This window comes from Camelus dromedarius, chromosome 16 (genome assembly GCF_036321535.1).
Source record: "Camelus dromedarius isolate mCamDro1 chromosome 16, mCamDro1.pat, whole genome shotgun sequence".
In the NCBI taxonomy this organism is placed as follows: domain Eukaryota; kingdom Metazoa; phylum Chordata; class Mammalia; order Artiodactyla; family Camelidae; genus Camelus; species Camelus dromedarius.
This window is the reverse complement of record NC_087451.1, coordinates 15785150-15809468: the sequence shown is the minus strand read 5'-3', so window position 1 is coordinate 15809468 and position 24319 is coordinate 15785150. Positions and strand designations below refer to the sequence as shown.

The 24319-nt window shown below is 51.1% G+C and overlaps 2 protein-coding genes across 5 annotated transcripts in view; both read left to right on the top strand.

The window, feature by feature from the left end:
* Positions 1-6972, top strand: part of NCBP3 (nuclear cap binding subunit 3) — a 33227-nt gene extending 26255 nt beyond the window's left edge. For 2 of the 3 annotated variants that reach the window (XR_004142134.2, XR_010384462.1), the window contains one exon: positions 5935-6972. The gene's annotated coding sequence lies outside the window, so the exon portion shown is untranslated. Of the gene's footprint in view, positions 1-5419; positions 5492-5934 lie in introns of all 3 variants that reach the window. The other variant, XR_004142135.2, reaches the window with a different exon arrangement.
* A 1016-nt stretch (positions 6973-7988) lies between these two features.
* ITGAE (integrin subunit alpha E) overlaps positions 7989-24319 on the top strand; it is a 50326-nt gene continuing 33995 nt past the window's right edge. Inside the window, exons 1-2 of one of the 2 annotated variants that reach the window (XM_064495042.1) lie at positions 7989-8138; positions 17221-17341. In XM_064495042.1, coding sequence (XP_064351112.1) covers positions 8105-8138; positions 17221-17341 — 155 coding nt within the window. In that variant the 5' untranslated portion in view covers positions 7989-8104. The remainder of the gene's footprint in view (positions 8139-17220; positions 17342-24319) is intronic. The other variant, XM_031469536.2, reaches the window with a different exon arrangement.

Sequence of the window (24319 nt, the reverse complement as noted above, 5' to 3'; positions counted from 1 at the left end):
CCCAGAGCTGCGGCTGCAGTGGGCTGGCCAGTGCTGCTTTCTGCTGCAGGTGCAGGGAGGGGCGAGGAGACAACTGAGGGTGTGCGCGAGGTTGTGAACGGGAACTTACCCCCACCCCATTCCCATCCCAGTCTCTGGTTCTAATTGTGAGACAGAGGTGTCCCTGTGGCCAGGGTCCCCACTGATATGGTCTCTGTGGGGTTCAGAAAACGCCCCTTCTTAGACTTCTGTGTTCCCCACCAGTTGTTCAGGCCCATGTGTCCCAGGCTTTTTAGCCCCTCACCAGTCTCCCGCTAGATGTCAGGGAAGACTTTGAGGAAGGGTGGTGGTGTGTGGTTAAAGCTGGGTCTTTAACCCAATCAAGAAAATGCCCACTTCAGCAGCCTTGCAGTTCTCACAAACACGCAGAACCTAAAAAACCACCTTTGGAGACGTTAAGAGTATTTCCCAAAGTTATTGGCCTTTGCCTGTCGCTTTTCAGCCCATATTCAGGCTCTCAGATCTTGTAACATCTTCCACATGCTCCGGATACCCAGGCCCTTTCTTAGGAGTTTGGGAGCGAGGATGGGCAGGCAGGACCGTCCCCTGGTGGCAACTCAGCATGCTTTTATCTGGATGCTCTTGGTGCCTGAGGGCAGCAGGGCTGCACACTCTTCGTATTCCTTTTAGTCTTCACACAGTGGAGATTTTAGATAACGTTTTTGCTGCTTGGTAACAATTGCAGATAACCTCATTTCTGTTTTCCACTCTCCTTCTCAGGAGAGGTACCAGCTACCCGGGAGAGCTTGTGAGGCCCTGGCCGCCTCTGGTCTGACCCCCTGGGCCCCTCCCCTGTGTTCAGCCACTGCCTCCTCCCCGGCCCTCCCTGCAGCAGCCTCTCGACAGGTCCCTCAGCCCTGTCTCTCTCTCTCCGTTCTGCACGCTGCAGCTGGGATGAACTTTTGGTGGTGTTAGCAACTTTATTGAGATATGATTTACATAGCATACACTTTCCCTATTTAAACTGTACATTTCCATGGCTTTTAGTATATTCAGAGCTGTGCAACCATCACCGTAATCAGTTTTAGAACATTTTCTTCAGCAGAAAGAAACCCTGTACCCATTAGCAGTACCCCATTCCCTCCTTCCCCTGGCAGCCACTAACTGCTTTTTGTCTCCATGGGCTTACCTATTCTGAACACTTTATATAAATGGGAATCACACTTTGTCGCTATTTGTGACTGGCTCTTTCACGAAACGTATTTTTGAGGTGTATCCGTGTTGTAACATGTATCAGTACTTCATTTCTTTTTACTGCTGAGTAATAGTCCGTTGTGTGGATGTACCACATTTTGTTTATCCATTCATCAGTTGATGGACAGTTGGATTGTTTCTACTTTTGGGCTTTTATGAATACTGCTGCTATGAAAATTCATGTACAAGTTTGTACGTGGACATACGTTTTCATTACTCTTGGGTTACATACCTAGGAGTGGAGTTTCTGGGTCATGTGGTGTCTCTGTCTTCAACCTTTTGAAGAACTGCCAGACTGTTTTTCCAAGTGGCTGTGTCAGTTTCCATTCCCCCCGCAATGTATGAGCGTTCCAGTTTTTCCACATCTTCGTCAGCGTTTGTTATTTTCTGGCGTGAATTGGTATCTGATTGTGGTTTTGATTGCTTTTCCCTGGTGACTAATGGTGTTGGGCATCTTTGCATGAGCTTTAGGATGAACATTCTGAAGAAGGTAGTCCTGTTATTCCTCCACCTAAAACCTTTCCAAAGCTTCACCACTGCCACTGGAATAAGTTCTAAACTCCTTTAACAGCTCACAGGACTGGCCAGCAGCTAGCCTCTGGCGGTGTCTCTGGCCGGTTCTCCCCACCCTCCCCTGCTCTCTGCTCACTAGTTCCTGGACCTGTCTTGACCTCACCAGCCTCCCAGGCTCTGCTCAGTGCTGTTCCTCCCCCAGCGACACACCCCTTGGTCCTCTCCTCATCCCACCTCACCTTTGCCTTCTCTTCTCCCTCCTCCTCAAGGACTTGCAGACCTCTCCAGGAAGCCACTGCGACTTCCAGACCCAGTGTCCCCCGTACCACCACAAAGGAGTCTCGTTACATTCCAGGGTTAGGTTAGAAATCACGCCTAAGATAAGCACTGAGTGTGACCACAGCTCCCCTTGGAGCCGGTGAGGAAGGTGCCACGTTGAGGACCATGGTCGCGAAGTCCAGCCCAGCTGGTTTCTGCCCGTGTGGGAGAAGATCATGGTTTCTTTGGTTGAGCACCAGGAGAAGTGGTTACCCTGCAGTTAGGGCCGTGTTGTGCAAAAAACGCTTATTTTAGGTGTTAGACTCACACTAGGTGAGCAGTTCGCTGTTGAAGAGGCTCTTGGGAACCGAGTCAGGCCACAGGAGCAGCAGGGGCAGCTCGCCGCAGGCCCTCCTGCCCGTCTGCCTGGAGGGTGGAGGGCAGCGGCAGTGGCCCAAGTGACTTAAAATTATTTTCCTTTTTCCTTGTCTTTTTTCCCCCTTACTTTTTCAGACAAATACCATTATGTTTGCCTAAGTGAAATGTGTGTGTCATGCCAAATCTCTGTACCCCCAAGCCAGCACCCCCGCACCCTGCATTGCACTTCCCTGCTCCTGCTTTGTCTTCTTGCTAGTCTGTGAGCTCCGTGAGAGCAGGGCCACATCCGGCTTGTCCCAGGGGCTCCCAGCCCGAGGGCCTTGCCTGGCAGCTGGCAGCCTCCCCCTAGACACGCGCTGACTGTAAACCCCCCAGCTGCAGGAACGGCTCTGTGCTGAGGCCCCAGAGCCCTCTTACAGGCTGCTCCTCGTAGTCCTGCCTTGTACGCACGACACCGTATTTTCATGTTTATTTTTCCTTGCTGGCAGCCCCTAGTGAGCAGGCGTCCTCGTGTTGTTATCTCTGTTCCTCTCACCCGGCCAGCCCGGAGGGAGTAAGTGGTGCCTAGAAAGTGTTTGGTAAATGAGTGAATTGCAGTAGCCCAGCCCAGCCCTGGCACCTTTGTCTGCAGGCTGGTCTCCTTCTAGCCGAGACCTCCAGATTCAAAAAGAGGAAGATTCTTCACAAATGCATAAATTGCACTGCGTAAGAAACAGTCTCATTAATTAGACCCCCATAAAATCAGATTTCGATGATCTGGCCATATCTGAGCTGAAAGTGGCCCAGCTCTGTAAAGAATTTGCTGGAGAATCATGTAGGTGGCCCAGAATGTTTTTTTAGAAAGCTTTCACCTGCCCCTAGGAGGGCAGGAAGGAAGCTGGCAGGTGGATGAGAGGCCCCAGAGAGGAACTGCTGGGCCAGTCTCAGCATCTGATCCAGATGGGGAGGAAGGTGACAGCAGTGCAAAGAAGGCGAAAAGAAACGGAACGCATTCCGGCAGCAGCTCCTTTGCCTCAAGTAGCCTTCCCACTCTCAGGCCGAGCGGTTGCAAAGTTTTGGTGAAATGCTATGAGCAATTTGGATTAAAGTTAACAGCAAATCATGACTTCACAGATTAATTAATTACTGCACAAATGAGTTTGATGTATAAATATTTGCTTTTAAATCTTACATTTACTAGAAGTAAACGAAGTTAAACCATTTTTTTTTCTTTGAGGAACTGAAAGGACAGAATGTCTTTGATTATCTTGAGAACAGCGTACTGGCTTCAAGGCAGACTGTTGTTGTGTAATCTGCCCGACAATAATGTAGAACTTTTCTTACATGTTTATAAAATAAATCTTAGAAGAAAAAAAAATACGGTAGCATTTTTTCTAAATGAAATTCTACGAACATCTCACAAAACTTTGATGTTCCTGGGAGCAGTTAGGGAAATGCTGGCTTTTCAAGAGCTTATTTCAAATAGTTGAGAGGCATTCATCCCAGCGGGCTTTTGCTGTGCTGTGAATACGGCTCCAGGGTAGGGGTGGCATTTAACCCACTGAAGTCAGCACCCGGCCCCAGGGTTCTCACCTGGCTTTGTTGGAGCAGTTTTCGAAAGATCCTGCTCTGGGTGACAGTCTTCAGTGGTTGAGACTTTGTTACCTCAGACTGTCTGTCACTTCTGCCCCCAGATCAATGTAGGTTAGTGAGGGCAGAAAGCCACACCATTGACAGGATAGGCGACATGACCTTCCTGTCCCTTGTGGGGCTGTCGTGTGTTTAATCCCCTGATGCGTCCTCTCGTTATTTGTGAGGGTTCGTCAGAGGGCCCGTGGGCAGGAGGCAGAGCTTTTTGCTCAGGTAGGATGTCCTTTGGGGGAGGGTGAAATAGGATGGTGGCTGGGCCTGGGCCCCGAGCTCTGGGGACTCATTCTGTCTCATACACAAACTGGAAAAGACCAAGCAAGTCCCTTCACTTCTTGGGACCTCGTTTCCCCTTCCTGTCCGGTAAAGGGCTAGGGTGATGTCCAGTGTCCTTCTGGTGCTAATGAGTTCTGGGATCTTTGCTGAGCTTTCCCAACAAGCGTCAGGAGTGGAGTTGGGCAGGAAGGAGTTGAGGGCAAGCAAGAGGCCTAAGCCCTCGGACCCTTGGTTCCATGACCCAGGGCAGCACCTGCCTCCCCAGCCCCTCTGTTATGAAAGGACAAGGGGATGGCTCCCTGGCTCCCTTCCCTGCTAAAGCTGACTTCCCCACCACACACACGTACACATGCACCATTCAATGTTTTATTTGGAAGATTTTTTAGGAGGAGGCCCAGTGTTTTGGTCAGCTCAGGCTGCCATAACAAAATACCTCAGACTGGGTGGCTTAAATAACAGAAATTAATTTTCTCACAGTCTGGAGGCTGGAAGTCCAAGATCAAGGTGCCAGCATAGTTGGGTTCTCAGGAGGCCTCTCTTCCTGGCTTGCAGATAGCATCTCACTGTGTGCTCACACGGCCTTCCCTTGGTGTGTGCACGTGGAAAAGAGATGTCTCTTCTTATTCTAAGGTCACGAAGCCTGTTGGATTAGGGCCCTGATCTTAATTACCTCCTAAACACCCTAATTCCAAATATAGTCACATTGGGAGTTACGGCTTCAACATACAAATTTGGGAGAGGGAACACAGTTCAGGCCATGGCACCCAGTAACACAAGGATCCCTGTATATGCCAGTGGAATGAGGTCCCAGCCTTTTAAAAGTTCACGAACTGGGAGGGGTTTAGACCCATGGGCCTGAAAGCAGTAGGGTTTGTAGTTGTTCAGGGTCCTGGTTTTGGAGGAACCAGACCTGTCAGCCAGCATCCTCATCTGAGAAATTGAGAGAACCAAGTAGGTGCTTGTGAGGATCAGATGAGGGCTTTCAGGGGAGGCCCGGCACCAAGTCTGCGCCCCTACTGAGCGCTCAGCCAATGGGAGTGATCCCTGCTGCTCTGCCGTCTCCCCCAGCGCCCCTTGGCCAACCCTGTCTCTAGCCTCAGCAACGTCCTCACCCTTCCAAATGCCCTCTCCCCAGCTTCCTAGGACTTAGACGGCAAGTGGGCAGTTAGAAACATCACCTGCATCTGGGAACAGCCCCCATCCACCGGTGAGTCATTGTGCTTTTAACTCACTCTCAGGGCGGAGCAGTTAGTCCTTTGACCTCGTGCTGAACACATCTCTATCCTGTAACTTACAACTTTTTATGGTGAAGTAATTTCAAAATTATGCAACAGTTTCAAGGCTAGCACAAAGAACGCTTTGCCACATTTTATCATTCATTCTTTCCTTCCTTCTCTCCCTCCTCCCTCCCCCCAATCATGATCGATTTGAGTTCTTTGAATCCCCCATGTCCCTTTACCCTCTGAATGTTTTAGTGTACATTTTCTAAGAAAAGAACATTCTCTCATGTGACCAGAGTATTATTATCAAATTCAGGAAATGTATAAGTTTATCTAGTCAGTACAGTAGTATCTAATCTGAGGTTCATGTTTCAGTTTTGCCAACTGTCCCAACAATGTTATTTAAAGCAGTTTTTTTTTTCTGTTCTAGGATCCAATCCAGGATCACACACTACATTTAATACCCCCTCTTTAGTCTCCTTTAATCTGGAACAATTCCTGAACCTTTTTTGCCCTTTATGATATTGACATTTTTTTTTGAAGAGTTCAGTCCACTTATGTTGTAGGATGTCCCAAGTTGGTCCCTTAATATTTGTTTAAAGGAAGGTGAGTTAGGAAGCCGTTTTCACGTCCTTTTGGGTACGTACGTAAGTTGCTGAATGCCCCGCCTCGCACTAGGTGCTGTGAGCACAGCCTGGCTCTGCCTTGGGACTTAAGTCTGGGTTTGTGGGAACAGCAGTTACTGTCAGAAGGGCTTGAAGGGCCCCGGGCTGCTCATGATTAGGGGTCTGCCATACTGGCACCGACAAGCTTGGAAAATACATCTTAGATGGATGCAGGAGGAGTCGGCATTCTGGAAGTCTCCAAAGATGTAGAAAATGGCCCTGCACCTGTTCCAGCATCCACTTATCTACTTCGCCTGGCCTCCTGAGGTGTCCTGAAGTTTGCACACTCCAAACCGAAGTCGCTTCTCAGAAATCTCCAGTGAGCTGCAGTCCTGGGTTCTAGACTGTCCCTGCTGCGGCTCCCCTCTGGGCCAGTGGTGGGAGAGGAGCCCCTCCTGGCTCTGCCAAGTGTCCCTGGCATTGGGAACAAGTTGGGGGGGGGGTACAGTCCCTGAGCCTGGAGTGTGGGAAGACAGCCAGGACCCTGGCCTATAACAAAGTCAAGCCAACTTGGGATGGCTTGTGATCTGACAGACAGCTCGTCAGACCCGGAGCCTCGCTTTCTCAGCTGTTTAACGTCTCTGTTGGACAGTATATAGTACGGAAAACAGCGAATTGTAATTTCTATTCAAACAACTGTGTAACGTCAGGAAACTATCATGCTAGTTGGAGATACTTTGTCAGACCAAAGCAAACAATGCAAGAATGTTTTAAGTGACATCAATCTTCTCAAAACTTTGGCCAAGCCAGCTTTCACTGTGTGAAACAAAATAAAATTGATTTTCATCTGGTCATTAAATCAACATCATTGTCTGCTGCGTTTTAACACATTCATACTTCAAAGTGCTCTCCCTGGGGCTGCAGTCTTTCATGTGAGAGAGACCTACAGTCCCCTGCTTTTTTGATTGTAAGTTAATTCAAATTAAATAAAAAGGAAAATTCAGTTCCTCAGCAACTGGTGACGTTTCAAGGATTCAGTAAGCCACAGGTGGCCGGTGCGCCCACGCTGGGCCTTGCAGACCTGGACCCTCATCGCAGAGCTCTCAGCTCTGCTCCGAGCTTCCCGCAGTCTGCGGGGCAGGAGTGCAGGAGAGACTTACTTCTGCCACAGACTCGGTCACACAGGGAAAATTTGACAACAGGTCATGAAGTTGGCATTTAAACATGACTGCAGGCTATTGGCAGTGTGTCCTCTGGGCTGCTGGGTTGGATCAGAGGTGTGCTGAAAGACTGATGGAATTTCACTTCTGTTGCTCGGGAAGCCCAGAGCTCTGTGAAATTGTTTCCCCCATCATGGTGCTGTAGTCAGGTTTTAAAGAGAATGCGGCCAAAGCCGAATGGAGGCGGTGATTCAGTCAGTACATGGGTCTTTACACTCCCCTGGCCCTTTGTTGTCTCAGGGCCTCGAGGGTGCAGGCCCGGGGCAGGAGCCGAGTTTCTGGCTATGGGGGTGCTTCCTGTGGGAGGGGGACCCCATTCCCACTGCTGAGAGAACCGCTGCCAGGGACCCTAGGCTGGGCGCTGGGCTGAGGTATGGTGGTGGATTCCAGAGCAGGGCAGGGGCTGGGACTCACCCATGTGGATGATAAACCACGGCCGGATTAATACTGCTCCCACATCTCAGACATCTGCTGCCGGGGACATTCAGCTCTGTTCCCAGGCCAGACTCCACTCGCCGGTCCATGAAAGTGTGGGTGAGGGGGCAGGGCTGGCAGGTGTCTCTAAGCTCCCAGGACCCAGCCCACAACTGCTGAGGAAGCCACGCAGCCAGCCGTATACTAGGGGAGCGTCTGAGTCTACTTGAAAGTGCCTGTCTGCCTGTGGTCCTTGCCTGTGTGTGCGCCTCTGTCCCCGCCTCCTGGCCACCTCAGCCCAGGAGCCGAGGAGGGAAGCTGAGCGGCCGAGGCTCCCGCCGCTGCCTCTGCTCCAGCCAGGATGTGGCTCCTGCACACTCTGCTCTGCGTGACCAGTAAGTCAGCCTCCCCCTGCCCTGGGGGGCGGCTTTGCCCTCAGCACAGCCTTTCTTTGTGTCTGGTGGGGCTCAGGGCCTGAGGTCAGAGAGAGTATGGGGACCCCCCATCAGGAGGGGTCCCCACACTCAGGGTGTCCAGACCCCCAGGCTTGCTGGGAAGGGCCTCTGAGGCTCTCTGTTGGCAGAGTTGACTGCCTGTGACTTTGTGACTTCGGACTCCAGACCTCTGCCCTTTGTTCCTCCCGCCACCTGCCCTCCCTCCCTGGGCCTTCTCCCCCAGCACCCACTCCAAGCAGCTCCTCACATCTGGGCCGAGCTTGTCCCCTATGTGCAGAGGCTGGCGATGCCCACCTGCCCAGCAGAGCTCCCTTCTCTTATAGACCAGGGGTTTGGCTGAGGAGGGCAAGGACCCTGTGAGCAGGTGGGCGTTGTGTGTGGCAGAGGGCGAATGCTGGGGGGAGCCTGCTTCCTGTTCCTGACGTCAGGGCCCACATGAGAACCTGTGTGGGGAGGGGATGCTTCCTCTCCACACTGTCTGGGGTCCTGTTCTGGCCTTTAAAACTTTCATGGAAGCCCCTGGGGGCAAGCCAAGCCAGGAGCCTGCACCCACCCACCAGGCCCCAAGGATGAGGTTGAGTGTGGTCAGCAAGTCCCCTGGGGCTGCTCGGATCAAGCCTGAGGCCAGGGTGGTCCTGCCTAGTGATCTGGGTGGACTTCCAGGGGGGCCTCCTACACTGGTCAGAAGATGGAGGGAAGAATGAGATGGACCGCAGGCAGGTGTAGTTTCAAGGCTCCTGGGAGCCTGAGTTCTCCCTAGGAACGGGACAAGTGGGGTGGGCAGTGAGTGAATGCCAGATGGTAGCTGAGAGCTGGGGCAGAGCTGGCGGGGGTCAGGGGAGGCTCAGAATTAGCACCCACCTCGGGGCCAGATCACCCAAGAAGCAAGCAAGGTGTATGTGTGTAGGGTAGCAGCAAAGCATACATTTTATACTTATAATATTTGACATTTCAAAGACATTACAATAATCATCATGGGAAGATCAAAATTTTCTTAAAACTTCCTTATTTTACAGTTTAGACTTCCCTTTACTTTCAGTTACATATGGGGTGTGGAGAGAATCTTATGCCTCTTATGGCTTATGGCTTTGATCCCCCATCACCAAGAATGTCCAGGGGAGATGCTTAGACCAGACCCTAGTCGCCCCCCTCCCCTCCCAGTACAGAGGAGGGGACTGAGGCCCAGAGAGGGGCAATGACTGGCCAAGATTACAAGCAAGTATTGGCAGAAATGGGGCTCAAGCCCCTGCCTCTACCTGTCTCCAGCTCAGTAGAATACCCCACGGCCCGGGACACTAGCCCTGCTGTCACTCTAGCTTCCTGCTCATCCCTGTCTCCTGTGGCCTCTGAAACAACCAGCCATCTACTCCAGCAACTTTTTTAGTGATGTCAATCCAGATGACATTTATCAAACCCCTTCTGAGGCTGAGGCACTCCCTAGGCTGATGGACAGCAGAGAGCAAGATGGAGTAGTCATGGAATGAGATACAGCCTGAAGCCTGGCTAAGCTATGGGCCAGGACAGGGGAGAGCAGGGCCCCAGCAGCTCCAGTCTGAGTGGGAGGAATGGAGCTGTGACACTTCTGCTCCATGCTGTGAGGTCCTGAGACTTAGGAATGGACCAATTCTGAAGAGCTTCCTGGAGGAGGTGAGATTGGCACTGAGTCTTAAGGACCGGGGAGAGTCTGCGAAAGTGACAAGGAGATGCCGGGGAGGGAGGAGGAACCCCTCAGACTGTGACCTTAGGTCCAGGGCCCTGCATCCTGTGCCTGGCTGGGCCTAGTTCGTCTGGAAAGAATCCAGACTGTTCCTGGCCTGACCCTGACCTTCCACTCTTTCCAAGCACCTACTGGGCTCCTCACCTGTGGGAGCAGATGAGATGACATCAGCTGTCTCAGACAGTCAGATGCAGATACATAAGCACACTGAAAGTCTGGACCTGCCCATCTCATCCTGCTACCATACGGCCTGCTGTCCCCAGGTCAGTCTTCAACTCTGACTCATCCTGTGACCACAGCTGCTGACTTCTCCCTAGGTCTCAGAGACTGAGTCTACATGGCTCGTGGGAAGAAGGGACCTGTGCTCTCAGCCTAGAGAAACTTACAGAGGTGAAGGGGCCAGAAGTCCAGGCTGCCTGCTCTGCTGTTGCACCAACTTCAGGCTGGGACCAGGGGTCCTGCTGGGCCCTGCGGAGGGGAGCAGGGAGGTGGCAGAACTGCCGGGGGCACAACCGCAGACCTGTGACAAGTGTGTGATAGAAAGCCTTGGTCACTGAGGACGGGGGCTGTAGTGTCCGAGGTGGCCCTGGGGCTGGGGGAGGTCCTTAGCAAGTCTAGACTGGTGGTGGGAAGGGAGAGGGGGCTTTCCGTGTAGGAGAAACAGAAGGACAGCGATGTGGGGTGTGAGGGGTCTGTTTCAGAAGATGCAGGGTGACGTTTGAGTGGGAACAGAAGGCTGTCTTCTCTGACGTTGCCTGCCCCCCACAACCAGGACACGCTGGGCCCCGGGGTGAGCAGGCTGCTTGCACACAGTGACCCTCCATCCCCAGCACACAGGAGGGCCACTGAGGATGCCTTCAGGTCACACACAGGGGATGGGGAAAGGGCATTCCACGTGGGCGTAGAAAAGTGCAGTGTTTGGGGCCCGCCAGGTGTGGGGTGTGGACCTTGTTGGGGCCAGACGTCTCCCACCTTCTCTGGGAGGCTGGCTTGTGGAGTGTAGACAGGGGTCAAATTGGCGGTCAGGCTGGGGAGGTCCAGGGGGGTAGTGGGGAGTTAGGGGCACCCAGAGTGCCAGGCAGCGGGAAGCCTGGCAGGCCTCCAGCTGTGACAGTGACAGACTGGTGTGGAAGGCGGAGTCCTGGAGAAAACAGAGGCAGAGGGGCCAGTGAGGAGGCTGCTGCCGTGGTCCAGTCAAGGGGAGCTGGGGCAGGTGGACAGGGGAGGAGGAGACATTTATGAGAAATATTCAGGAGGAAAATTGGCACGCATTTAGCACAGTGCCCAGCAGCACAGTCTGCTGCAGATCTGCTGGCCACAGTTGCCAGGCGGCCTGTGAAGGGGGCCCAGGGGGAGAGGCTGAGATGATGAGGCTGGATGTGAGAGACCGAGGTGGGTGGTCAGAGGGTGAGCTGCCCCCCGGGACAGGCGGCTGCAGACAGCTCTGAGGCATGAGCCCCCCAAGGCCTTTCTGGGTGTTCTGGGCTGGGCGTCAGGACAGCTGTCTAGTCCCAGTTCTACGGCTGGGCTCCTTGTATAAATTTGGGCAAACCAATGCCCCCCACTGCCCCTCAGCCTCAGTTTGCTAAACCAGGAATAGTACCATGAGAATGTGTGTTTAAAATGCCCGGTGTAGGGGAGGATATAGCTCAGTGGTAGAGCACTTGCTTAGCATGCAGGAGGTCCTGGGTTCAATCCCCAGTACCTCCATTAAAGAATAAAAATAAATAAAAATAAAATGTGATTGGGGTTGGTTGGGGGAGAAGTGGTGGCTGACAGGGTGGAGGGAGGGTCTGACTCAGTGGGCCCGTGTGGTGTGCTGGGACAGCTTGGGGAGGCAGCCCTGTGGGTGGTGTGGTGACAGACGGGTTCAGTGGGCTCTCACCTCTGACAGCACGAGAAGGGGCTTGAGATTGCAGGCAAGGTCATCAGAGAAAATGTGACAGGCCCTCCCTTGTGGTTCTAACACTGACATTAGCACCCATGTACTGAGCCTCTGAAGTGTCAGATGCTGGCCGGCATCACCCTGCTTGTCTGCAGGGCCTCGTATCACAGGTGGGGAGACAGAGGTGAGGTGCTTCAGGGACTCTGGCAAAGCGAGAATTTGAGCTCCGGACTGCCTCCCTCTGGGACCCACGCTCCTTTTCTCTGAGTCTCGGTGGGAAGGGAAGGGGTCACCTGGTGCAAGGGCAGCCCAAGCAGAGGGGCAACGGCAGGGGCCTGGGGGAGTCTGCATGAGCGAGGCGGCTCACACCTCGCGGACCCAAGGCACAGCTGGCTCTCTGGGGAGGCCCAGCAGACCCCGTGACACCCCTCCACACACACACACATTCTCACGCCCCGCGCCAGCCAACATCAGGGTTCTCACTGACCTAGTTACCAGCTCTCTAACCCAGCTCTGCCCCAGTTCCCCAGTTCTGCTAGCCCTACGGGGAGCTGTGCCCAGCAGGAGCAGTGCCCAGCTTCTGCCGACCATGTGTGACCCCGCTGTCTGTTTACACCAACCCCTCAGTGCCTCCAGCTTTTACTAAAGGCTTCAGAATGAGGCAGACCTGGGCCCCAGACACGAATTTCTATCTGCTGATGGGCCTTGAGCAAATCACTCGAACTCTCTGAGTCTCAGCACCTGAGTGTGGCGCCTGGAAGACAGCAGGTGGTGCAGGAAGGTAGCTGTGATGGTCTCTGCTTATCTGCTCCCCTTTCCCACCCCTCAGGGATCTTGCACCGAGATCCTTCAGTTGAACAAAGTGAAAATGGGGATGGGGGTGTGGGATGAGGATCAGGAATCTCTGGCCCCCTCTGACTTTGCCACGATACTTCATCCGGGCCTGGCTCTGTGCTGAGCGGGACTTTGTGGTTGGAGTGGGGGGGACTGGTGTCATGGATGACTCAGATCAGATTATAGTTTTGGGGAGACAGACTTTATCACAGATCACTCTAACCCAGACAGGATTTAGTCAGAGCCAGACAGAGACACCACAGGATGCCAAGGGGGCTCAGGGACCATTGGGTTACTCTGGCAAAGAATCTGGATTGGCTCCTAGGACAGGGAGTGCCTGAACAGGACCCCAAAGGATGAAGCAGAGGGAAGAGCTTGTGCAAAGGCCCGGAGATGGGAGTGTGCAGATGGCCTTCAGGAAGTGGGGTATCAAGGAGCCGGAGAGCAGACCTGGCAGAAGGGGCATCGGGCTGAGTAGGGAGGTGCCACGGATGCTCAGGGGATGAGCCTGGACTTATCACTGGGTTTCAGTTCATGTCTGTAAGTCAGGCAGACAGTAGAAAAGGGAAAGAAGGCCTTCCAGTCGCCCCTTGTAAGAAGCGGGTAGTTCTCACTTTTTAGTTTTTTTCACCCACCCCATTATTTTAAGACGAGCTTTATCTCAGTGCATTGCAAATTTTTACGAGTCACTACACCATCCTTCTGGGCAAGGCAGAGGTATAAAGGGAAAGGAATAAAGAACAGGTGTCTATTTTGTGCCAGGCTCAGGGAAAGGGATGGAGAGTTGAGAGAGAGCAGACACAGGGCACCTGTTCCACCAGCCTTTAAAAGGGTGGTTTTAAACAAAGTTTTAAGTGTGTAAGGAAAATGGCAATGATACACCCAAAATGCGTACCACCCAGGTGACACAGCTATCAAGACCTTGCCGCCCTTGCTTTCATTTCACTGTCCCTTTTTTATTTCCTTTACCAAAGTATTTTAAAGCCTTGCTGCTCACAATTTGGTCTGGGGGATGTCAGCCCCACTCCCTGACCTGCTGAATCAGAATCTGCATTTTGAGAAGATACGTGGGTGATTCATTTGCACATTGATGTTTCAGAAGCATTGTGTGAAAGCAAATCCCTCATATCAAGTCATTTCACCCTTAAATACTTCAGTATGCATTTCTGCAGTACAGGGATGTTGTCTTAAACAGGCACCATGTTCTCATCACTGAACAAAATTAACCAGAATTCTTTGGTATTGTCTAATACCCAGTCTGTATTCAATTCTTTCTGACTGTCTCAAAATGGCTATTTTTAAAAATCCGGGTGTTCAAATCAAGAGTCGGACAAGGTCTGCACATCCCGTGCGGTCGCTAGGATGCCTCTCTTAGTCTAGAGGGGGCCCCTGCCACCCCCACCCTTTTTTTTTTATGGTTTATGAGTCTTTTTCAAATCTTTCCTTTACTGCAGACAGAGCTCAGTCACTTGTCTTGTGGGACATCTTCATTCAGGATTTGCGTTTGCTTCCTCTCAATGTGTGTATTTTGTCCCTCAACCCCCTACATTTCCTGAAACCTGGAAGTTAGGGCTAATGCCTTCGCTAAATTCAGGTTTAACTTTTTTGGCGAGCATCCTTGAAACAGTCAGGAGGATTTTGCCATCCTTCCTGCATTTATCTCGCTCCTCCTTTCTGTTTCCTTTGCTAGGGTACTTTAAAGACTTGATTTTCGAAGTGTGGGCTGATGACGGGCACGGCAGCCTGGTCATCACTTGGGATCTTGTTAGAAATGCAGTCTTGGGCTCCAGTAATCTTCCTAGGGGGTCACGCCAGGAGGCACGCAGGCCTGGGGGACCCACTCTGAGGGATGGTAAGATGAGCCAGTGGGCTCAGGGGGTGTCAGCCTAATTGCAAAGTGCTCTGTCGAACTTTCATCTAGTAGCTTTATCCATGGATGATTGTAGACAATTAATTACTGCATTTCATTGTGCCTTACAAAATTGTGTTACGATTCTGTTATTCCAGCCACACTCATTAGTAATGATTCTTCTGTGAAGAACTTTTTCTCGTCAGCTAGGACTATTTGGTGACCCTGAAATGCAGCTCAGATAGAAAAGTCTAGAAAAGTGCTTAATATTCTTCCTTAAACAGTCAGTTTTCAGAATAAGGGGGTGATGCCCTCAGTACTTCTAATGGTGGATAATACAGCGTTTTTTTTCCTTTTAATTGAAGTACCATCAGTTACAATGTGTCAATTTCTGGTATACAGCATCATGTCCCAGTTATGCATGTGTGTATATATATATATATGTAAAATATATATTATATATATACACACACACATATACACATATATTCATTTTCATATTCTTTTTCCTTAAAGGTTATTACAAGATACTGAATATAGTTCCCTGTGCTATACAGAAGAAATTTGTTTTTTATCTATTTTTTATATATAGTGGTTAACAATTTCAAATCTCAAACTTCCAAATTTATCCCTTCCCACCCCGTCCCCCAGTAACCATAAGATTGTTTTCTATGTCTGAGAGTCTGTTTCTATTTTGTAAATGAATTCATTAGTGTCTTCTTTTTTCTTTCCTTTCTTTTTATTTTTTAGATTCCACATATGAGTGATATCATACGATATTTTTCTTTCTCTTTCTGGCATCTTCAATGCCATGTTTTGGTTTGTTTTTGTTTTCTCTCTGTCTTTTGCATATTATTATGAATCCCTGGAATTTTTATATATTCAATGTGCTTCAAACACTTGCAATTATTATCATTAATTTTTAATTGAACTATAGTTGATTAATACTATTGTGTTAGCTTCAGGTGTACAGCAAAGTAATTCAGTTATATATGTGTGTATATATGTTCTTTTTTTTAGATTCTTTTCCATTATAGGTTATTACAAGATATTAAATATAGTTCCCTGTGCTATATGGTAAACCCTTGTTGTGTATCTATTTTATATCTAGTGGTGTGTGTCTGTTGATCCTGAACTCCTAATTTATCCCTCCTCCTCCTGCAATTATTTTTTAATGTAAACTTTTTTTTTTGAAGAGAACACACACAAAAATGGAGAAATTCAGATTAGTGAATTTTCAAATTAAATGGAATCCATGTGCTGGTACCCCTTTCGAGAATCAGAGAATATTACCAACATCCAAGAAGTACCTCTCACAGCCCCTCCAGCCATGACCTTACCCCCAAGGGTAACCACTCTCCTGACTTCTAATACCATGTATTAATTTGCCTGTTTTGAGCTTTGTATAAATAGAATTATACAACGTGTTCTGTTTTGTTTCTGGCATCTTTTATCCAACATTGAGTTTGTGAGATCTACCCACTTCATTAATTATTTTCGTTGCCTTAGAGTGTTCCCTTGATGAATACACCACAGTTTATTCATTTTCTTCTATTGTTGACGTATATTTGGGTTGTTGCAGTCTGGGGTTATTATAAGAGGTGGGGCTGTGAACATTTTTGTACATGTCTTCTCGTGAACATATGAGCACATTTCTATTGGGTTTATGCCTAAGAGTAGAATTGCTGGGTTATGAGTCACATGTATACTCAGCTTTTGTTGACACCGCCAAAGGGTTTCTAAAGGGATCAAACTGCAGACATCAGTACAGGTCATCCCTAAACATTTCAGCATACCTATCAACTAGAGGTTGATATTCAATATTTGCTTATTGGGTTTTTTTTTTTTTTTGAGGTAAAATTTACACACAGTGAAAAGCACAAATTTTAAGTGGACCATTTGATGTACTTTTGACAAATGCACACGTTTGTAATCCAAACTCCTGTAGAGATATACGATACTTCCATCACCCCAGAAAGCTCCCTCCTGTCCCCTCCCAGTTAATCCTCACCCCCGACTCCCCTAGGCAGTGTATTTTTTACTATAGATTAGTTTTGCTGGTTCCAGAACACCACATAGATGGAATTCCGCAGTACCCTTCTACATAAGCCTTCTTGCACTCAGCACAGTGACTGTTGTGAGTCACCCCTCCTGCTGTGTGTTAGCTGTTTGTTCCTTTTCACTCCTGAGCAGTAGTCCATGTTCTGAATACACCACCGCCAGCTTATCTGTTCCTCAGTTGATGCACTTTTGGGTTGTTTCCAGTTTGGGATTGTTACAAATAAAGCTGCTATAAAAATTCTTTTTTTTTTCAGCTGTTTTTGAGGACATATGTTTTCTCTTGGGTCACTTGGTGGGGGTCACGTAGACAGAATGTATGCAGCCCCTCTCCCGGGACCCATAGTCTGTTTGAACTTTGGTCCGTGACACAGTGTTGAGCATGTGCTCTGTGGCAGGTGTAGAAAGTGCACAGTGGGAGGTGGGAGAAGGTGACAGTGCTCTGGGAGATAACCAAGGAAGGCCTCCTGGAGGAAGGGGCCTTGGTGCCAACACAACTTGGTTTAGTAGGAGGATCAGGAGCTCGGGTCAGACACGCCTTCATGCCAGCCCTATTCCCATGGGAAAAAATATCCTTGGGAATCTTGCTTTTTTCATCTGTAAAATGGGGATAACCACACCTCAGGATTTGATGGAATAGTGGTGCCTCTTTTGTTAAATATTCTTTTTTTCTCCTCAGGCCTGGCTCCTGTGGCTGCCTTCAACGTGGATGTGGTCCAGACCTGGGTGACTCCCGAGGGAGGCGCCCCCTACGTGCTCAGCTCCCTTCTGCACCAAGACTCCAGCACCAACCAGACCTGGTGAGTGGGGTCTGGTGGACAAGAAGGAGTGGGGTGTGAGGACTAAGGGGTCCTGTTGAGCCTGAGACGGTCCCTGACAAGGCCTTGGCACCCCACCCCACAGCCTGGGGAGAACCTCCTGTTAATTTCAGGAGGGCGTGCAGGAGACAGCCTGTGAGCTCAGGGCCAGTCCTCCCAGCCAGAGCCCCTCTCCTCACCCTGGACCCCCTTCACTACCAGGGATGAGGGGGTGGGGGGACTAAAAAAACTCTCTGAAATTAAAGTTTATTAAATTCCCAGGGGGAGGGTATAGCTCAGTGGTAGAGCGCAGGCGCCTGGCATGCATGAGGTCCTGGGTTCAATCCCCAGTGCCTCCATTAAATACATAAACCTAAGTACCTCGCCCAAAACAAACAACAAAATTTTTTTTTAAATTTCCCAGGGATCAAAGAGAAGTTATCATTTACTCAAAAGGCTACAAAATAAAGTCATCAAATAATTTTAAAAAATTTATTAAGGCTCTTTTGCCCCTTACAAAAGTAACACATGCTCTATATAGATGTTTGGACAAGTGACAAAAAGTATTTTTTTTAAATGGAAAATATGAGGCAGGCCAGAGCGGTTACGAGGCACGCTGTGGGTCTGGTCACTGTGGTTCAGAGACAGCTTCGCTCTAGACTTACAGCAGCCTCAGTTTCTCATCTCTGCAGTGGGGTGATATTTTCTGACCTCACCAGGTTGTTGCAAGGATGCTTTGAGTTAAGGCACCTAAAGGATTTGGCACAATTTCTGGCCAAGTTTAAGATCAATACACATTACCTTATATTTTAAAAATATCACCTGTACCCACCCATTAGATCAGCAAAACAGTTTAAATCTGACACCATTCTGCTGGTAAGGATGTGGTGAAGCAGGAGCTTGTGGGCGTGTGAGTTGGTAGAATCACCTTGGAGCACCATTTTGCCACTTCGGGCAGAGCTGAGGATGCACGTGGCCTTTGACTCATCGATTCCACTCCCAGATACCAGCCCTAGGGACATTCTCAGGCACACGTAAAGATGTTGATTGTGACATTGTTTTGAGCCATGAGAGGCGGGAAATCTGCATCCTTGGAAACTGGAAGGAATAAGTGGGATTCATCCGACATGATGCTAAAAGCAGGTTCGATGAACGAAATGAGTGCAATGGTTATGAACTGGATCAATCTAAGATGAAAAAGGCAAGTTGTAGAATAATATATACCACGGCCATTCACGCCACAAATGTTTATATGGAGCACCTACTGTATGCCGGGCCCTGAGGATACAGCGGGGAGCAAAGTAGACACAAATCCTTAAACTCAGGGGAGACAGACAATAAGCAAGGAAGTCCACAGTGAACTCCGTCAGACGGTGAGAGTGGTGCTGATGCGGAGGCACGTCTTTGGTTTTAGGAGAAGTTCTGCCGTGAAGGGTCACGATACACATGCCAATGTCCCCCTGTTGTCACCAAAACGACTTTTAGAGCTGCTTTGTTTTGAAGCCTGGGTCTGGTCAAGGTTCATGCCTTGCATATCTTTGCTGTCTCTTTGGTCACCCTCAATCTAGAGCGGTCCCTCCCCTCCCCCCTCTGGTTCCTGCGGGTCATAGGCCTCTTTCTGTGCTTGCAGCTGCCCCAGGCTGGTTCCCTCCCCACCCCTCCCCACCCCCGCTGCTTTGCTTCTGGCCGATGATCCAGGGTTTCCTTCAAACCCAACACACCTGAACCGTGAGCTCTGGGGTCCAGAGGGCTTTGGGGCAGAGCCCGGTGAGGTGCTCGGGGCTCCTGGCTGAGCAGAGCTCTGTTTAGTGGAAGATGGGTGGACGGTGGCAGCTCCTGGGGCAGCCTCACAGCCCTGGACCTGGGCTTGGACCCCATGCTTGGTTTCCTCATTGTACAGTGAAGAAGCTGGTGACCATTAGATTTAAGTGGTGAGGGCAGGGCCCATTCACTCATTCATTCATTCATTTAAGGAGCACCTACTCAGTGCCAGGCAAAGCTGCGGGGAGAAGACAGTGAAGGAGACACAGTCCCTGCCTTCATGGAGCTCCAGGCTCATGCGGGAAACAGACAAGTCAGGCGATGGCAAGAGGAGTGATGGCTGCTCTGTGGGGACGTCCAGGGAGTTTTGGGGATGCAGTGGCACGTGTGTCCTTCCTCCAGAGACTATGCATCGACACTGGGAGTTGGGGGCCAAGTAGGGATTGGTGTGAGAAGGCATGAGAAGGGGAGTCGGGGCTGAGAACAGCTTGGGTGAAGTCTGGAAGGCCTGAGTGAGGTTGGGGAGCTGGGCAGGTGTAGTGGCTGAGGCTGAGAGCCATGAGAAATTGGATGGAGGATGTGGGCGGTGCCTTGTCCCCCACCCCGGCACAGAGGGTTTGGGCAGCCAGAAGGCTTGAAGCAGGGAGGGTGATGAGGTCCTTAGGAAGTATCTGGCTACAGGAAGATGAATTAAGATGAATTCTGGTTGCCACACAGAAAACTGCCCACGTCGTCCGCGTGCTGCTCAGGAAATGTTCACGAAGTGAGCCACCCACGGATGCGGCATCCAGATCAAGAGGCAGAACAGGGCCCGCCTATCATAAGCCCCCGGCAGCTGTGTGCTCCCCTCCAGGCACAGTCCGGGCGGGGAGAGTTACGCACTGTCCCCGCCATCCATCGCCACGGACCGGCTCTGCCTGTTCTTGGGACGTGTCATAAACGAGGCATGCAGTAGGTGCTCTGTTACGTCAGACTCCTCTCCCTCAGCATGCAGTCTAGGAGTCTGACCTGGCGTTGCCTGAGGCGGTGGTGCTCATGGCGGTTGCTAGAGTTTTCCTCTGTGTGAACGGTGCTAATGAGGAGTGTTCTAGCAGTTTCCTTGGGCCATGAGGAACAGCACAGCTCCGCACTTTCTTTTGCTGGGTGAGGGCACTTCTTTTTTTTTTTATCAGGCACGTATCCAGCAGTGGAACTGCTGGATCATACCTTCTGGGTTAGGTCAGCATTCAGTTTTGCAAACTTTGCAGTGTGTGAGCGTTCTGCTTGCTCCCCCGACTTGTCAAGGCCAGATTTCAGCCCGAGTTATTGGTGACCGTCTCCTGCCCAGCCCCCTCCCACCAGTACCCCAGCAGGGCCCTCACCACACCAGCTTCAGGCCCAACAGTCCTTAACGTCCCCTGCCTCAGAAGCCAAACTGAAAGACCACAGTGGATGGGGGACTTTGAAGCCCTCGGAGCAGAAGGCTCTCAACCCACCCAGCGGTGGCAGGGAGAGCCCAGCTGCGTGCAAGAAAACCTCCCCGAACACCTGCTGAAGCAGAGTGGGGGGCTCGTGGGTTTGAACATGCAGGGAAGGAGGATGTGGTGGGAGGCAGTTCTGGGTTCCTGATGCAGACACTGGAGCCTGAGACCACAGGCTGCTGCACAGGGCAGGAAACGCACTGCCGGCCGCCCCGGAGCCACAGAGGAACCAGCTGGGCTCCCCTTGTGAGGATGACACGTCCCTCTCACTCCCTCACGTTGTTTCTCCCTAAGATATAACAGCCTTGGCTGGCTGCATTGGGAGCTGCAGCGGGGTGGAGTGGAATATAAAGGCCTTCCCCCTGGGCGGGATGGGAATAGACTCTGAGGACAAAGATGGGTTATGGATGAAGGTAGGCAGGAGACGTGCTGTACCCAGCCCAGGTGTAATAGGGTCCCTGGGGCTGCCAGCTGATGGTTGTTCAGTTATTGTTGAATTTGTTAGTCACTCAGTCGATAAATCTGGAGCTCAAGAGACCACCCACCACGGTGGGGGTATTTAAAAGGCTAGGCTGCAGGGGCAGCCCAGACTGGGCCCCAGGCCACAGCATAGCATGACCAATATGTATGGCAATCTTGGGTTCTGCAGTGCACAGCCTGTGCAACTGTACATGGTTGTCTCTCGGGAACTCGCAATCTACATGGGAACAAAAGCTAAGAATAAAGGAAGAGTGAGGGCTTCCTGGAGGGCTTGGATAGGGTCAAGGTGGTCCTACTTTGGGGGCGACTTCCTGAGGAGCTGGCATTTGGGATAACTGTTCTGCAGGAAAAGAAGGTAAAAGGCATTGCAGGCAGAAGAAACAGCTTGGGCCCAGGGCCTGAAGGAGGAAGGAGAGCCAAGGCTATTCCAGGCCTGCACCTACCCTAGCAAAACATGGTCCGAGCGGGAGCAAAGTTCTGAGCCCACCTTTGTGCGGGAGGAGAGATTAAGGTGCTGGGTCCAGGGCTGAGGCTTAGGCTGGGGAGGGGTCTGGGGAAAGAGGCAGGTTGCTGAGCAGGCGACCTAATTTGGGAGCTCAGCTGCAAGCCCACAGAGCTCAGCTGCACCCGCCCTCCACCCCTCAGCCCTGCCCCAGATTGGCCCCCTCACCTGCTACCTGGGCTGCCATTCAATAGTCATTCAACAAATATTTACCGAGCCCCTGCTCTGTGCCAGCCACTGTTCCAGATGTTAGAAATAACATGGCGAACAACACAGACAAGATTCCCTGGGGAACTTACAGTCTGGGGGCAGGGTGGGGGGAGATAGGTAATAAACACACAAACAAGTCAACAGGACGCTCTCAAATGGGGACAAGTTCTGAGAAGGAAATAAACAGGGTGATACAAAGCAGAATAAATGGGTTGTGAGGTGGGGCCGGCTGGAGAAGCGTATGTGAGGAGGTGACAGTTACGCGAGGCCAAGGGATGAGAATGAGCCAGGCTTGGGGAGAGTTGGGGGCACAGCAAGGCAGAGGGCCCAAGCTGGGGGCAGTCCCGGAAGAGGAGCCAGCCAGCGTGGAGCCAGAGCTGGGAGAGCAGAGGAGCGGGAGGGGCGTCTCAGAGGCGGGGTGGCGCTAGATGGCTCGAGGCCCCCGCGGGCTGCGGCGGACTCTTTTCTTAAGTGCGTGGGAGGCTGCTGTAATGGGAGTGACATGGTGTAACTTTTGAGAGTAAATTTTAACCCCTCCCCCAAAACCCAACCCCAATTAAGAGGCTGTTGCTATAGACCAGGCAAGATGATGCTGGCAGGGGAAACAGACAGAAGAGATGCTCTCTAGGTGTAATTTGGAGGAAGAACCGACAACCGACGGGGTTTACTGATGAATTTGATGTAGGCCATGGGTGAAAAGATAACGTGAGGGTGTCCCCGAGCTTCAGACTCCAGAATGCAGTGGTTGGTGGTGCTGCGTTGTGGCCGGGGAGGTGGAAAGGTCCAGCACAGGAGGACAGGGCCGTTGTTCTGTTTGGACTTTCTAAGTTTGAAATGCCTATTAGACGAAGGGCAGTTGTTATTTATCCATTTCCTAAGGCTGCTGTAACAATTCACCCCAAACTTAGTGGCTTAAAACAGCTCAATTGTATTATCTTGCAGTTCAGGAGAAGTCCGAAATGGGTCTTATTGGGCTGAAATCAAGGCATTAGCAGGGCTGTGTTCCTCCTGGAGGCTCGAGGGGAGAATCGTTTCCTCACCTCTTTTGGCTTCTGGGGAGGCTGCCTGCCTTCCTTGGCTTGTGGCCTCTTGCTTCATCTTCAGATCTCTGACTCTGACCCTCCTGCCTCCCTTTCATAAGGACCCTTGTGATTACATTGGGCCCACCCAAATAATCTGCCCCATCACATGATCCTTAACTTAATCAAACCTACAAAGCACCTTTTGCCCTAAAAAGTAGCTTCTTCACGGTCCTGGGCATTAAGGCCTGGACCTCTCTGGGGCGCTGGGTCATTATTCTGCTTTCTACAGCTATGCTGGTCTGGCTTCTGCTGGAGGGACGCTAGTGCTGCAGATACAAAGGCGGGAATTTCAGCACTGACAGGTATATTGAAGCCAGGGGATTGGAAGGGATCCCTAGAGTGTGCTGGAGAGGAAGACAAGGACCCAGCCCCAGGACACCAGTGACATTTAGAAGTCAGACAATGGAAGGAGCAAGCTAAGGCATTTGGGAAGGAGTAATGAGAGAGGTCAAGGGAAATCAAAACGAAAGTGTTTCAGGGAGGAGATGTTTGCTTATGTCCAAGGCTGCTGAGAGGTTGAGGAAGATCAGGACAGAAAGGTGTCCCTTGGATTTGGCAAGGTGGGGACCACAGCTGACCTTGACAGGAACCCTATCAGAGGGCAGGAGTCAGCTTGGGGTGGGGTGGACTGGCTAGGGCACGCACAGGTGTGGATTTTATTATTCTTCTGTAAACCGTGGAGATAAGTGAATGACATATATCATAATTTTTTTAAGTGTCCAGTGATGGGAGGTGAGGAAGTGGAAACAGCACCTCGTTCCTGCCCCCTATCCACCGTAGCTCACTTTTACCTTTTCATCATGTTTCCCCTTTATAAACACGGACTAATCATGCACTTCCCCTTTACAAAGTCCTCTGTGGCTTCCTACTGCCTTCAGCATAAAGACCTTGAACTTGGCTCACTGTTACCAAGCCCAGTCTCAGGGCGCCTTCCCCAATACTCACAACCCCTGGGATGGGGAGCTCTCTCCCTGTCTTGGGGCAGCCCAAACCTCCCTGGGCAGCAGGGACAGTGAGGATGTTTCGGCCAACACTGGCTCTCTGCTGTCCTCCTGGGCTCAGGGCAGGGGGCAGAGTCTGCCATTAGCAATTACATCTCTGGAGGCTGCCTTAATCAGGCTGAGGTGCCCACCCACTGAAACCTCCAGTTTTGACCAACCCATAGGCTAAGGGCACCAGTGTACTCTTCTCGGGAAGCACTGTCACTGAGGCCAGATGGCGCAGGCCCCCGGCCACCACTAGGAAGCCAGCGCTGCCCCCAACAGAACCAAATATGCTGCTGGTGGCTTCCTGGTTCCCCACTGCCACCAAAGAGCAGAGAGTCTTTCTGTACCACAGGTATCGCCCCCATGTCTGTCAGGGTGGGCTAGCAGGCAGAGAGGGGATGCAGTTAACCATTTCCTGCCTGGAGCTGTGCAAAGGTAGAGGTTGAGCAAACGCCTCCCACGTGAAGCAGGGTCCGCCGTCCCGGGCTGGAAGTCTGCCT